Raw genomic sequence first — 15,489 nt, 5'->3', positions numbered from 1 at the left:
AATTCAATAATAAGAATAAAAGGAGGCAGGAAAAAACCGAAACTAGATAGGTAACAAAGAGCAGATGACCTCCAAAAATAAAGAACTAGAAAGAAAATGGGCTTTGAAGCTCCCCATTTTGGGTTTTGATTCTACTTTTAAGGATCCTAAACATAGCTAGAGCCGAAATTCCAAATATATAACGACTACGATGTAGGACAGAGTGGAGTCTCTTCATTACTTTTCTTGTATTATAAGGCTTTTTTAGATAATAGGATTAAAGTACTATATTGAAAGACAAAGGCACTCTTGTGTAAATACGAGAGAATATATAAAATTCAGAAGTGGTCTCTCCATATTTAGCCATAACATAGATGTTTTGAGTCAATGTGAGGCATTGGTATGACATTCAACACATTTTTTCATGTGGTTGTCAATCTTGAGTAGATGATTACGTTCACAAAACTGTTAAGGATAAAGTCCTCCACTGAAGGGATTTGAAACAGCTTGAAAATGCTGCACTTAGCTTCAAAGGCATATTATGAATCATCCCAGGTTTTGCAACCTTTAAAAAAAGAACAAGACTACATAAGGGTACCCCAGGAACTCTGACAAGAGGAGAACATCTTAGCATGCCGCTTAATTTCAAATTGTATAGATCAAGCACCCCGCTTCTGCATGACCTCTTGCCCCAAACACATGCATAAATGCTTAACTTCAGGAAAATTGTCAGCTTTCTGAAAATGATAGAATTTGAGTAAACCTACAAAGGTTGTTTTTAATTGGAGAGGGAATATAAAAAACCTCGTTTATAGATATAAATAGATGTGTTACAAATGCATGTGTGGTTCAAGCCACCTTCTGAGCACGTCCACCAGTGGCACAAGGTTCTTCCCTCTTGGAGTTCGGACCCTCTGGCTTCCTTGCCCAGACAGGGGCCCGATCCGGTTCATACCTGTAGTCGTAGAAGAGTTCCTCACCCGCAGATATGCGATCCTTGGCAAATATACCTACACGGTGATCTCCTGCCACCATGATCACCTGGGAAAAGATTTCACAATTACATTTATAAACTACATAATGTCTATCTTTACCTCTCCCAGATGATCCAGATGCATGAGTCCCAGATCATCCAGATGCATGAGTGCCCATGCCATCCAATAGGAGCCATAATAACTTGCTTATTCAGACCAAACACATGCAGAAAACCGATCATCTCTCATGGATCTGCAAATTTTCTAAAATAAATTTACTCACCTTTGCGTAACAATTTGGATTGGGAGAGTGATTTGCAAATTTTAATTTATCACCCTTCCTATATGCATCCAGCACATACTGTAGCACGATACCAAGAACAAAGTTATTTCTTTACAGATAAAAAAAGCTCAAGAACTGACATTAGAGAGAAAAATTCCACAAACTTAGCCACTTTACAATTCTTTCCATCTTTGAGGCAGTAGTATTCTCAAATGCACCCTCGTGTCCAAGAACAAACTTAAAGAATGCCCTCTTTAATTATCTATCCTAAGCATTTATCATGCATCTTTCTGTTTCATCCAAATCTCTGGCAACAGGTGATCATAAATGGAATCTAGCTCGTTGTCATTTACAAAGCACCATCACAAACAAATCAACCATTCACATGTATGTCTGCCAATCTGGTCCCTTGGACACAATTCCATTATCATACTTTTATCTTTAAATTGGTGTATCAAATTGACATGTTCAATAGAGCTCAACCTCAAGCTAGTTTCCAACTTATCTGCGACATGTCACATACAAGTACTTGAGTCTCAACCACTCACTAAGACCGTGATTGCTTACTAGTCCATTTCTGATGCATAACCATAATGCTTAGCTTCACAATTTGCTACATATATTGCACTAGGAAAGCTCAAATCAACATGAAGTCAACCAATCACCTGAAAAGCCAGTGCATTTTCAGCCTCAACCTTGGTTTCTCTCCAGCTCATTGAGTTTTTTAACTCTTCTAGTGTGCTTTTTTCCTCATGTTCAGCATGATATATTTCCGCTTCGAGCTTGCTCACGCGGGTTTCTTTCATAGTTAATAGAAGTCTTTTTCATGAAAAAAATAAATTTGTAAGGACTACTGAGTCCATACAAAAGAGAGTATCAACATTGGTGAAATTCAAATTCAAACTCAAGGATTAATTAAAAGTCTTGCTTCGTGAGGGTGCTTGGAAAAGTGCACTCTACTTATGGAGAGTGTAGCTTTATGAAACTGTAGAATTAGCAGTAGCTGAAAGTCAAGAGTAGCAGTGGCACAAGGTTCTTCCCTCTTGGAGTTCGGACCCTCTAGCTTCCTTGCCTAAACAAGGGCCCAATCAGGTTCATATCTGTAGTTGTAGAAGAGTTCCTCACCAGCAGAAATGCGATCCTTGGCAAATATACCTACATGGTGATCTGCCGCCACTATGATCACCAAGGAAAAGATTTCACCATTACATATATAAACTACCAAGATGTCAAGTATTGCAAGACAAGGGTCTATATATCTCATCGCCCACAGGGCATTCCACAAAATCAGGCTACTAAATATTACGAACAGGCATGGATTGTAACTAAATGGGTGGTTGTGTACTCCTCCCTCCATACATTTCTTAAAGCCTTGGAATGGTTTATGCATATGGACCTCAAACTTGAGGAGCAATTCAACTTCAATCGACTTCAAGCGAACTTCTACTTGAGGTTCCAATCAAATGGTATGAAAAATGACACCCTAAACCTCCTCAACATTGTCAAGTAGTTATAGGAGGAGGGAACCAAACTATGTCTCTTGAAGCCCTTGATGCTTGGAGGAACCTAGTGATCTTAACATATTATCTTCTTAAGGGGCCTAAATGACCAAATCAAGAGGTTCTTTCTTGTTAAGGAAGACTTATATTGGTTTTGTCTCTTGTTGTATAGAGGCCATCAAGATTGAGTATGATTTAAGTCACACGTGACAAAAAATAGTATACAATCATGAAACGGCCTTGATCTACAATAAGTCTACAAGGCAATGTTGAACTACCTAGCCATACCTTAGCAGCCCCTTCATAGAGATAGACTAGTTGCTTAGGACACATAGACGAGATCAAGGGACTCAACTAGACTTCATCTAGAGTGATCATCGAGGTTTTCTAGCCGAAGAGCACAAATCAACAATCCACAAGTAGACGGCATAGTGGAAGTCCAAAACAAGAGACATGACAGACTCATTAGCATGTCGATGTGCTTGGAGATCTACCTTCCATGTTCACCAGACCAAGGACACAATGAATTGGGGCGGCAATGGCACTTGTCCGATGGAGAGAGATACAGCTAGGAGGCCAGAACTGACCAAACTAACCGACACTAGTGCTCTATCATGGATTTCATGTTGCCCAAGCACCGGTGCCCACCGAAGCCTTTCTCTGCTGAGACCATCTTATCCATTCTTAGCCACCCGGATAACTTGAGCTGAACATTCAGCTTCTCCTCTTGTGGACTGCAAAGCTAAGCCAGATGTTGACATGTTTGATGCCTTTGAATCTTGGTTACCTCTGCCATCCTCAGAAGAGGACTTTGACCAGCAACATGAGCCTCTTGCAGGCCCTCCACCAAGCAATAATCAGCCACTACCCCATGCTGATTTGCAGGTTTCTCTTCCAGCACAAAATGATCCCACTATTCATGATGCAGTTATTGAAGAAAGAGCTGTCAATAGACAGCAAAGGCAAGTTCCCAAATGGCTTCTTGATACATTGAGGGACAGCAAACAAGATCAGCCTTTTGCTGCCCGGACAAGATCAGGGAATAGACAGATGCATGGTCACTTTCTTAAGTTTGCACTCCTTGCTACAGCTTGCAATGAAGAGCCCTTGTGCCATAAAGATGCTTTTGACAGCAAAGAGTGGATGGATGCAATGAGAGCTGAGTTACAATCCATTGCCAAAAATGACACATGGGAATTAGTAGATCTCCCTCCCGGCAAGCATGCCATTGGTACCCGGTGGGTCTACAAATTAAAAAGGAAATCTGATGGCAGCATAGATCGATACAAAGCTCGTCTTGTTGCAAAAGGGTATGCCCAACAACAAGCCATTGACTTTGAGGAGACATTTGCTCCCACATCCAGGATTACTACCATTAGATGTGTCATTGCCATTGCAGCCCATCATCATTGGCAAGTGCATCAACTTGACATCAAGACTGCTTTTCTTCATGGGAATCTGTAGGAAGAAGTATATGTCACACAACCTCCTGGCTTTGAGGTTGTTAATTCTGAAAATATGGTATGCCGGCTTAGAAAATCCCTTTATGGTTTGAAGTAGGCACCCAGGGCATGGTATGCCAAAATTCATGCACACTTACTATCCCTTGGTTTTCAGAATAGTCCCACAGAACCCACTCTTTATGTCCGTGGGAGTGGATCTGATTTTTTAGTGCTGATTTTATATGTGGATGATATGCTCATCACGGGCCCAGATACTCAACAAATTGCAGCTTTCAAGGCTGATTTGCAGCAAATTTTTGACATGTCAGACATGGGACAGCTCCATTATTATTTGGGCATTCAGTTTGCTCATGTTGAGGGGGGTATCATGATGTCTTAGTCCAAGTATATTGGACAGCTCCTTGATCGTTTTCAGTTTGACGACTGCAAGCCAATCTCTACTCTAGTGGACCCTGGCTTCAAATTCTCAGCTCATGATGGGAGCCCACCATGTGATATCACTCTTTATCAACAGGCTCAGCAGGCTGTTGGATGCCTTATTTATTTATGTCACACCAGATCTGACTTACAGTATGCAGTATCTCAGCTCAGCAGATTCATGCACATGCCCAGTTCATAGCATTGGCAGGCAATGAAGAGAGTCTTCAGATATCTCAAAGGCACTCAAGATTTAGCTCTCTTCTATGATGATCAGGGTTCACTTACCATGCATGCTTACACGGATAGTGACTGGGCAGGATGTTCCGACACCAGAGTGTCACATACTAGCAATTGTTTTTTGCTTGGCAATTCATGTATCTCTTGGCTCAGCAAGAAGCAACCAACAGTTGCCACATCTAGCTGTGAGACTGAGTACAGGGCAGCTTTCACCGCTACAGTAGAGTGTGTTTGGCTTCAACAGTTACTTACAGATCTTGGTATTCGCCAGACATCCTCCACTATTGTCTACACTGACAGCCAGAGTGCTTTGGCCATTGCGCGTAACCCAGTGTTTCATGCGCGTACCAAGCATATTGAAGTTCACTATCATTATGTTCGAGGGCGGTTGTCAGCAGGAGACATAGAGTTGTCCTATCTTCCCACAGAGGACAACATAGCAGATATGTTTACAAAGGCACTTCCTCGTCCCAAGTTCGAAGTCTTCTGACAGGCTTTACACTTAGTTCCCTTTGTTACATGATCTGACATCCCTTGTACATTCATAGGTGGCTATATCCTTTTGGATGAACATGTGCCACCATGACCAGAAAATACCAGGTATTCTGAGACGTTTCCAAAGTACTTCAGCCCATCCCATGGAGGGGGGTTTGTAGGCCATCTCCTGGTGGTTCTAGTGATGCCCTATAGGCCATGGTATGTGCCTTGTAGGCATAAATATAGGCACTTGTAGTGTTAGTGCCTTTTAGGCCACATAGGACACTTAGTCCTATGTGACACCTAGGACACTTAGTCCTAGGTCTAGGTACAAGTACCTTGTACTCTATTTTTCTATTATCCTAGTTGACGTGACGGCTAAGACGTGTGCGACTCTTTGCAACCTGCACTCTCTCTTTCATTCGATCCTACAACGCTCCTCCAGAGACTTGGGGTAGAAGCGGAAATAGTCTTCCAGCTTCGTGAGCCACTCCTCCAACTCATTGGGAGTGCGAGTATCCCCTTTAAACTTATGCACTGTGAGTTTGTCCTTCATATCCTTGGCTGCATAATTCTTGTGTGTGTAACGTCCAGAAGTGCATGCATCATCACGCTTGAGGTTCACATAATCGGAGAAGGGCATCTCAAGTTTGATGGCCTCAGGTAGGGCCCTGTATGAACGCAAAGAATCTACCAACATGTCATCAAAAGTGGCTTGCTGCCCACCATCAACCCCCTACTGTGTACAAGCTGCTGCCATCCTGATGCATTGGCTGTGTCTGGCTATATGTGCTCGCTGGCAGAGCGATAGGTGCATGAACTCTGGGATGGGTTTCTCTGCCAAATGCATCTCTCCGAAATGATGACATACCAAAGGGGGCTGAGAAGAGGACTAACCTCTCTCCCAGGGGTGTGGGCTGCCATATAAACCCAAGCCAACTCCAGGCATACTCGCTGGTGCGGTGAAAGGAGCACTAGCTGGATGCACACCAACGGGTCAGCCCAAAAGAGACAGCTCAGCCTGCATGGATGCAAAAAGATGAGAGCCAAAAGATGGCCTGACATCCTGCAAGAAGGTGCTCTGTGGCACAAAAAATGCATCATCTATGTCCAGATAATCCCCAAGCTGGGGTACATGCAATGGTCCAGAAGACTGATGCTCATAGGCACGACGGGCATTTGCCATAAAACCCCTGCGTGGAGCAGACAAAACATCTTGACTGTCTAAATGGTCCCCTTGTTCGGGTGCGGGCTGCTTAGCCTTATCCTGCATAGCAATGGCAGATGTGATCTGCTAACCAATCTGATGTCCCATCTGGACAAGAGCCGTATCCTGCATAGCCATGGTTGTGGTAAGCTGCTGGCTGAACTCTTGTCCTATCTGGCGGAAAGCACCCTGGAGCATAGAGGAAAGGGCATCTAGAAACTATGTCTATGCTGCTTGCACTTCCCGGGATGCAGGAGAGAGAGGCTGAGTGGAAGGAACCTCTCCACCACCAGTGGATGCAACCACTGTGGCAGGCACTTGCTCATACTGAGCAACCTCATCAGAGTCATGCGATATATCACAAGGAACACGCTTCGGTGCCATGGTGACTGGCCCTGGAGAGAGAGCTCGAATGTAGGCAAGGAGAAATGGATAACAAAAAACCCTATTGTAATGAGCCCCTGAGATAGTGTGTGGAAAACACAAAAATGTCGATGGAGAGGCTCAGAAGAAAGGTCGTCGAAGAAGCTTCAAAACGGAGCCAAAATGGCTCCAAACGGGCACTGAAAGGCCCCTAAAAAGAGGTTGAAAGTGAACTATTTACCTTTTTTTTTTTCCCTTCTTGGGAGGGGGGTCCCTAAGTCACCTAGGACAGTTAGTACAGCAATAACCTAAGACTCCTAAGGTAGTTAGGACTGTTGGTTAGTCTAACCTAACCAACACATGAGGTACTCAACCCTAGTTAGTTTGACCCAACCTAACCAGACCAACTAACTAAACCTAAACCCGACCAACTAACCTAGCCCAACCCAACTAACCCTAGCTAACTGAACCTTAGGACGCTGCAGACGTAAATGGCGACGCGATGGCACGGCGACGGCAACGGAGGGGGGCGAGGCGAGGTGAGGCGTGGCATGGACTCCGACGGGGGTCGTCTGACGGGGAGCGTAGGTGGGACGATAGGGAGTAGATTGGGACAACAGGGGTCGTCCGACGGAAGCACAGGTGGGATGACGGGGTATGGCGGTTGAGGGCAGCGGTTGGAGGAGTGGCGGCTGACGGGCAGAGGGCAGAGCGAACAACAAAATTTATGAGCTTGTCGTTGATGATCTGTTCGTTTCGTCGTCAGGCTCAACTGTGCTAAGCGTCGTCTACTTGATCCTGCAGCCCGGTTCGTCTAGTTAGCGCCCGCGTACGTTAGCTGCTAGTAGAGATTCGAGAAGGATGTGCCATCCTAGTCCTTTGGCCGGTGAGGTGTCCTATCCCCAGGCACTCCTCCAAGCGTATATAAATACCCACAGCTAGTCTTCAATGCTTGTGGCTTCTAGACAAGCAGATTTCACGAAGACGTGACGATGATTCCCAATCAGCACCGTTTAGTCACGGTCTTGGTCAAACTGCTTGCTTGCACGTTGGCACGATGGTACAGCACGACTCGTAGGCTTCCTTTGTTTACTACAATAGGTACAAGGCCCAAGGAAAGTGCTCTGATACCAATGTAGAGAAGGGGTAGGGACTGATTTGGAGAAAGGGGAATAGAAGCAGAAGGGAGAGAGAGAGAGAAGGGAAGAGGGAGAGGAAAGGGTAGGAGAGAGAGAATGAGGTAGGAAAGAGAGAGAGCGATTGAGAGGGAGTAGGGAAGAGAGAGAGAGTGAGTGAGCGTAGGTAGGAAGGAGGAAGGGAGAGTAGATAGGATTAGATGTCACATAAAAAATTCCATAGTTGGGGGTGGATGGAGACTTATATAGTCCCCCACATTTTCCCCCTAAAGGGCCTCTAACTTGGCCTCTTTTTCCCCTTCATTACATTGCTCGATGAAGAGCGCAACATCAAGGAAAAGAAAGGAGAGGGTACGTCTACATCGACTCAAGGGCAAGCCCTATCGATGGGTCATGGGAAGAAGAAAAAGAGTTTTAATGGCTTCAAATGTAGTTTTTGTAAGAAGAAGGGTCATGATGAGTCCCATTGTTTTTTGAAAGATCCTTCATGAAGAAAGTGTCATCATTGTGGTGAAATAGGTAATCTTGCCACCGATTGCAAGAAGGCACATGAAGCAGGCAACTTTGTAAGCTCGTCAAATGACACCTCTGATGGAATCCTCTAAGTGAAAGAGGAATATGCATCTTGTACATTGGCATTTTCCTGCCGCATGCTGTGTAATCTTGTATGCAACGCTCAACATGTAAGTTTCGCATGTTCGCATTGAGAGGGGATGTTGGAAATCTCTTCCTAGTGGAAGCAAGCGAGTGCATGGGTGAGTGGGTGATTATTAAGTCAATGAGATGCAGGCTTATGGATTGGGGATGAGGTCCCTTATCCTAATCTTTGTATAAGAACACAAACAAGTGAAGTGTATGGTGTGGAATGAAATTCAAACACTAGAGTTGGATAAGCTCATGCAATAATCCGATGACTCAGTTTCACTTATCGAGCCGAGCTAGTGGAGATAGTGCAGTCCTACACATATTTGGAAGCAGTCTTCACAAGACCCCTTTTCACTAGGACACATGCAGCCCAGGCACGACTCACATGGGTACGGGGTGCTCTAGCCTGATTAGAGAGATTATTTCTAGGCACACAGTCAGGATCCACCAACGAAGTGTTGGCTTTTCGATACGCTAGTGCGACCGACTGCCATGTATGCAGCACCCTTCAGGGGATGTGATCTACCGATAGCACTGTGGAAGAGATTTGAGCGGCTACAGGTGACCATGGGATCTAGGATGATTCAGAGCACACCCTCGATCCCGCATGCGATAATACAGGCAGAGTTCACCATGACACCACTATAGTTTGATGCCATCTTTTAGATAGTGACTTTCATCCAAAGTCTGGGACTTACCTTATTGGAGACTACAGAGGCTGGCTCTGGAGTCATCCAGACGACTAGCTGAGGGTGGTGCGGACACATGGTATGCACGTACATCCACATGGTTTGCTAGACACGAGATTCAGATGGACAGGCTCCCCCCCTTTCAGTATGGTTTGGATGCACCCCCTGAGTCGATCCCGTGAGATGAGATTATCCGTATCGTACGGTTAGACTCCTCCAGCTCCACCCATCTCGAGCTTGGAGGGGAGATCAAGATCTTCCTACCAAGACACAGTTCTACCATGACCATTTCCTGAATGTCTCAGAGGAGGGATTCATCGTCAGACCCCTATACCTTGAGGACAGAAGAGTCTCACATACACTGAGGATCGCATTGGGCAGATGCGGGTTTCATCCCATCACCTGAGGATTGAGACAGGGAGAGCAGCACGTATACCTAGAGAGCAGTGGAATTGCATGCTATGCACACTAGGAGTGGTTGAGACAGAGGAACACTTTCTTTGTACCTGCCCAGCCTACCACGAGATCCGGAGACGATACCACTGTCTCTAGCAACTTCGGCCCACTATCACGATTGATCCACTTCCATGACCAGGCTCTATCTGCTTGAGATGCGCCGACACAAGGAGACCTTGCTATGACAGATCAGAGAGCAGCAGGAGGGATCACACCACGAGATGCAAAGGCTGACCACACACAGCGGCACGTCGTAGGCATTTATGCATTCGAGTCAACTCCACGACACAATGGGGTGGAGGAGGAGGAGCTAGCTGCTATGCAGGCAGTCTGGATTACCGAGAGAGAATTGCAGAGGCCATCCACGACAGGGAGAGCGCCCAGAGTATACTCGTTTGAGGTTTGTGCTATCACAGCTTTCCTCAGAGGGGACCACCTGGGACGAGGGGTCACTTTGAACATAGCTTAGCGGGTCCAAAGATCGAGGAGACCACGCCCTCTTCGACACCGCAACATGAGACAACCAGACAGACTCAGATTCGAGACATTTTCACCGCTCATAGACGAGCCACCACAGTGCCGGGTTTCGGTTTCTCAGTTTCTAGTTTCTCAGCCTGCTGCAGATGGCAGACAACACATGATATGATATGATATATTTTTGTACTTGATTTTGCTTGAGCCATTGAGCTCTTTTTATTTCAGCACAGTACTCAGCAAGGGTCTTAGTGCGCCCTTTGCCTTAGCCCTTTGTGGCTTGTATGAGTATTTCCCTTTTGGTGTCACTTTGTCCCATAGGCCCGCGAGGCCTCCCGTGGAAGTTAACATGCAGCCCAGGCACGGCTCACACGAGGGCATAGTGCTTTGGCTAGACTAGAGTGGCAGTGTTTCCAAGCGCACTTCCGAGATCCACCGACAAAGGGTTGGCTTTTCGACACACTAGTGCGGCCGACTGTCATGTATGCAGCACCTTTCTGGGGGTGCAATCTTCCAATGACAGACTGGAAGAGCTTTGAGCGGCTACAGGTGACGATGGGATCCAGGATGATCCGATGTAAGCCCACAGTTCCACATGAGATAGTACAGGCAGAGTTCGCCATGACACCTCTCCAGGTCTAATGCCATCTTTCAGACAGTGACTTTCATCCACAGAGTCTGGGACTTACTCCATTGGAGACTTCCAAGGTTGGCCCTAGAGTCATCCAGACGACTCGCAGAGAGCGGGGTAGACACATGGTATGCACACATATCTACATGGCTTGCTAAGCACGATATCCACATGGACAGGCTTTGTCACCACAATGTAAATATCCTAAGTCAAAGTACAGTTGACCATTTATTTGATCATAATTAAAGAGCTTTATATGTGTTAATTACGGTCAAAGAGTTTTTTTAATGGTCAAAGGATTGACTACGGTCAAAGATACTTGACTCTAGTCAAGTAAACCTGACTACGGTCAGAGAGTGTTGTCTTCGGTCAACAAGACTTGGTATGCGCCAAGAGGGGTTAACCCCGGTTAACCAAGATGTGCCAACCTCGGTTGGAGAGACTTGGCTATAATTAAGGCGCCTTGACCTTGGGTCGAAGCTCTTTAATTATAATCAAGAGTGTTGACTCCGGTCAACCAGAGAAAATATATATATATTTATTTATATATATATATATATTTGTTTAGATGTGCACATGTGTTTAGTGGGGACGCCCACCGTGACTAGGATTAGTCCACAGTGTGTTATTTGCATGCAAAGCGCTAACAATTAATGGGTACCATGGTGGTGCGCTTTAATTAATTGTTGCAGGTACTAGAAGGATTATTTTTCCTAAGCGAAATGGGAGCCTGACAAGCATCCAGGAAGCGGTTCGTGTGACCGAGAGCTTTGAAGACTCCAGAATGGCCCATAGTGGCTTGTAATAGGTTTTAGTCTAGATTTTAGACAAGTGGCATGTTGCCAATTTGAATGGGGCTTGAAGCTCTTGTAAAAGAAGAATTCTTTTCATGTTTAGAGAGAGACTTACGAGACAGCTTGAAGCTGAACTTCTGTAATAGATTTTCTGAAATGAATAAAGACCTTCGGGGGGGTCCAGCCCGACAATTTGTCCTGGGCCCTAGTGTATGTTCAGAGAGAGAGAGAGAGGGAGAGCCTTTGGAGAGTTAATTTCCGTCGTGGAAATAAAGTCAAAGCTGTTTCGTCAGTTTGGGTTGTATAAGCCATAGCTGTTGTATCACCCTTCGTCGAATACGGGTTGTATTGCTGGTTGTATTGGTATCAGAGCGTAGGTTCATAGCCTTCTCAGGTTGTGACGATTCAGCAAGAGAGTAAAGATCCAACGTTGACCCCGAAGAAAGGGATGGCGTTGCCCTAAGAGGTGGCAGTTGGAAGGCTTGGGGCTTCAAATTGGACGGGGCAAGAACATTAACTTTGAAGCCTAGGTGATAATCGATGAATGTACTACAGGGAATGACCTCTGTACATCGAATTTCAAGCAAAGCATGAAGGTGTGGACACGCCTTCGCGATGGGGGATTCCGAGCTTGTGATGAATGTGTACGCCTCTGTTGCGCCAATATTTGGGGTCCCGTGAATATCAGACGGACGGACAAACTATGGAAATTGGGAAGGCAATGCACGGTGAGCTATTCCGCTGTCTAACAGAGATGCTGACGAAGACCTTCAGCGAATCTTCGTGAAGGCTTAGATCGATGGTCATCAAGGCGCAGGCGCGACGCGCGATGACTCCTGCATAGCCAAGGTTTGAAACCTTTGGCTGAGCTGACGTGGCCAGGGTACCACCTAGGCAGACACGTGGCATGCACAGAGCTGACGTGGCAGACACGTGTGGATGCTGACGTGGCAGCATGTGCAGGCTGATGACGTGGCAGTACACGTGGCATCCAGCTCAGAACTGACGTGGCACTCTGACACGTGGCAGCCAGGCTGGCAGACCTGTGGTTAGTGTGACCTTATTCAAACTAACTGCAGTTAGCTGACCCTGGTTAGGGATTTGGTCAGAGGACAGCCTAACCAGACTGGACTGGTGCAGTTAACCAGTTTGCTTCAGTTAGGGGCCAAGTTACAGTCATCTAACCAGACCAGAACAGGACTGATCTGGTTAATGTAACCAGTAGTTACCCATCTGGTTACTGTTCTTTCAACAAAAAAAAAAAAAAAAAAAAAAGACAGTTGCAGAGACAGTTTTGGCTATCAATTTTCTCCTGCCTGTCAGACTTTTACTGTCAGAAAAGTAGCAGAAAACCAGAGAAAAGCAGAGAAAACAGAGATTTGCAGAAAAAGGAGTATGCATGCCTTTGAGCAGTAAAAAGAGGGAAAAACAGATGCCTTTTGAAACCATCTGCAGCAGCCAGAAAAGGGCAATATAGTTGATAATGCTTTGGCAACTGTGTGGGTATATGCCTTAAACTGACAGCCAGTACTGGCATAGATTGTGAATGCAAAACACCTCTTGTTGAGGTACCTTTTCTGTTGGAAAAGCAAAGGTAGTGTGCATTAGTTACTTGCACAGTGTGAGAAAAAAAAAAATCTGCAGATCTCAGGATATGGATCAATCACCTATCCAGTGGGATTCTCAAGATAGGGATGTGCATCCAAGACAGAGGAATGTGCCACAAACTCAACAAGAATTTGAACAAATGGTACGCACTCATATACAAGAGCTGGAAAATCTTAAAAGGGATCCCAGGGCTCAGCATTTGTTTCCAGCAGAGGCTATGCCTAATCCAGTATATGACGTGCCAATGCCAGAGGCACACTCTCGTGTACAGTCTGAGAGAGAGAGATCTCATAGATCTCATAGGAGACGGTCCCATAGTAAAAAGAGATCGAGGCGTCATCACCGATCTCCTAGTCCATCACCGTCTACCTCGAGTTCGACTTCTGTGTCTTCTTCTTCCTTATCAGATAAACCATCGACCTACAATGGACAGTATGGTCATACAGACAAAGCATTGCAGTTTATCAGACAGTTTGATGCTGCATTCGGTACTGAGAAATTTTCAGAATCCTCCAAGTTAAGAATGGTCAACCTACATTTAACAGCAACGGCTAGTGCATGGTGGAGTGCACTGACTACAGATGGATCAGCCCCAAGAAAGTGGAAGGGCTTCAAGAAAGCCTTCTACCAGCAGTTCATGCCTAAACAGTTTAGAGACCATGTTCTTCAAGATTGGGACAGCTTGCACATGGATGCAGGAGATACAGTGGATGGGTACAACCAAAAGTTTTGGGATGCTTATTTGCAGGTTGCACCGTTCAAAAAGATCTCCAAAGGCACCCAGATGAGGAAATACAGAGCAGGTCTCACTCCAAGAATTCAGGCAGTAGTGAATGCTTTGGGGGCAAAGAATATTCAAGATCTTATGCATTCAGCCTCAGTAGCGAGTCTTGTGCCGCTACAAGATCCATCTACAGTGCCATCCTTGCATGCAGGACGTGCTGATAAAAAGAAAACTGATTTTCAAAAATCAGAAAAGAAAGAGTCCCCTAAGGCTGAAAAGAAAGGGTTTCAGCCTCAGAAGTGAATGCTTTGGGGGCAAAGAAAGGGTTTCAGCCTCAGTAGTGAATGCTTTGGGGGCAAAGAATATTCAAGATCTTATGCATTCAGCCTCAGTAGCAAGTCTTGTGCCGCTACAAGATCCATCTACAGTGCCATCCTTGCATGCAGGACGTGCTGATAAAAAGAAAACTGATTTTCAAAAATCAGAAAAGAAAGAGTCCCCTAAGGCTGAAAAGAAAGGGTTTCAGCCTCAGAAGCCGAGGGGTACTCAGTTCTCGAAGACCTATAAGGGCAAATCTCTATTTACCCCTGAACAGATAGCGGAATTCCGTAGAGATGGGAAATGCTTCAGGTGCGGTAAAGAGGGGCATGTGGCTGCCCAGTGCCCAGAAAAGCCTTCAACATCGAAGGGAAAAGAGGCAGAGAAGCCACGAGGACCGCAAAAGCCAATGGCGGGGGGAATTCCTGATATACTGGGTCATGCTTTGAACCCAGAAGAACAAGAATTGCTGCTATCATGGGGCAAAGTTAGAGACCAGCAAGCGCTAATTTTATTTGATCAAGGGGCTACTGATAATTTCATATCAGAGGATCTAGCCCTGAGGCTGGGAATAAAGACGGAAGAGCTAGGCAGGGCTTTGGATGCCGATCAAATGTTTTGTGGGAATCCTGTGCCAGTTACTCCCTTGATAGGGAAGCTCCGTCTTCATATTCAGAGTTATGTGGATCAGGAAGACTTCTTCATTCCTCCACTGAAACATTATGATGTAGTTTTGGGGATGCCTTGGTTTCACCGCAAGGCAGTGAAGTTGACTCTTCCTGAAAGAGTGCTGGAATTTCTACATAGGGGGAAAAATCAGCGTGTAATTGCCAGGAATAAAGGGGACACTATCCCCATTGTATCTGATGTTTCATGCGGTAAAGCAATAAAGTCTGCAATTTCTGCGTACATGGTTTTTATAAAAGAAAAAGAGAATGATATGCATGCTGAAATGAATGATGCAGACAAAGATAGGTTTCAGTTTCTGGTAAACTTTAAAGATTGCTTTTCTGATGTTTTGCCAGGGGAGTTACCCCCAGAGAGACCAGAAGATCATCAGATAGAGTTAATGCCTGGTAGTGAGCCACCAAACAGACCCCCTTATAGAGTCA

The 15,489-nt window shown here is 45.4% G+C and overlaps 1 protein-coding gene across 6 annotated transcripts in view; it reads right to left on the bottom strand.

The window, feature by feature from the left end:
* Window positions 1–339: 339 nt before the first annotated feature.
* The window catches only part of LOC147890804 (histone-lysine N-methyltransferase CLF-like), a 97,544-nt gene continuing 82,394 nt past the window's right edge, over window positions 340–15,489 (bottom strand). For all 6 annotated transcript variants that reach the window (XM_087389355.1, XM_087389359.1, XM_087389357.1 and 3 more), the window contains 2 exons: window positions 1,237–1,314; window positions 340–1,020 (listed from right to left, as the gene is read on the bottom strand). In XM_087389355.1, coding sequence (XP_087245481.1) covers window positions 829–1,020; window positions 1,237–1,314 — 270 coding nt within the window. In that variant the 3' untranslated portion in view covers window positions 340–828. The remainder of the gene's footprint in view (window positions 1,021–1,236; window positions 1,315–15,489) is intronic.

The sequence above is a fragment of the Dipteris shenzhenensis genome, chromosome 18, assembly GCF_047967505.1.
Source record: "Dipteris shenzhenensis isolate YYH24624 ecotype China chromosome 18, Dip_SZ_1.0, whole genome shotgun sequence".
In the NCBI taxonomy this organism is placed as follows: domain Eukaryota; kingdom Viridiplantae; phylum Streptophyta; class Polypodiopsida; order Gleicheniales; family Dipteridaceae; genus Dipteris; species Dipteris shenzhenensis.
Note: the sequence above shows the minus strand (reverse complement) of the source record. Positions and strands in the feature narration are given on the sequence as shown.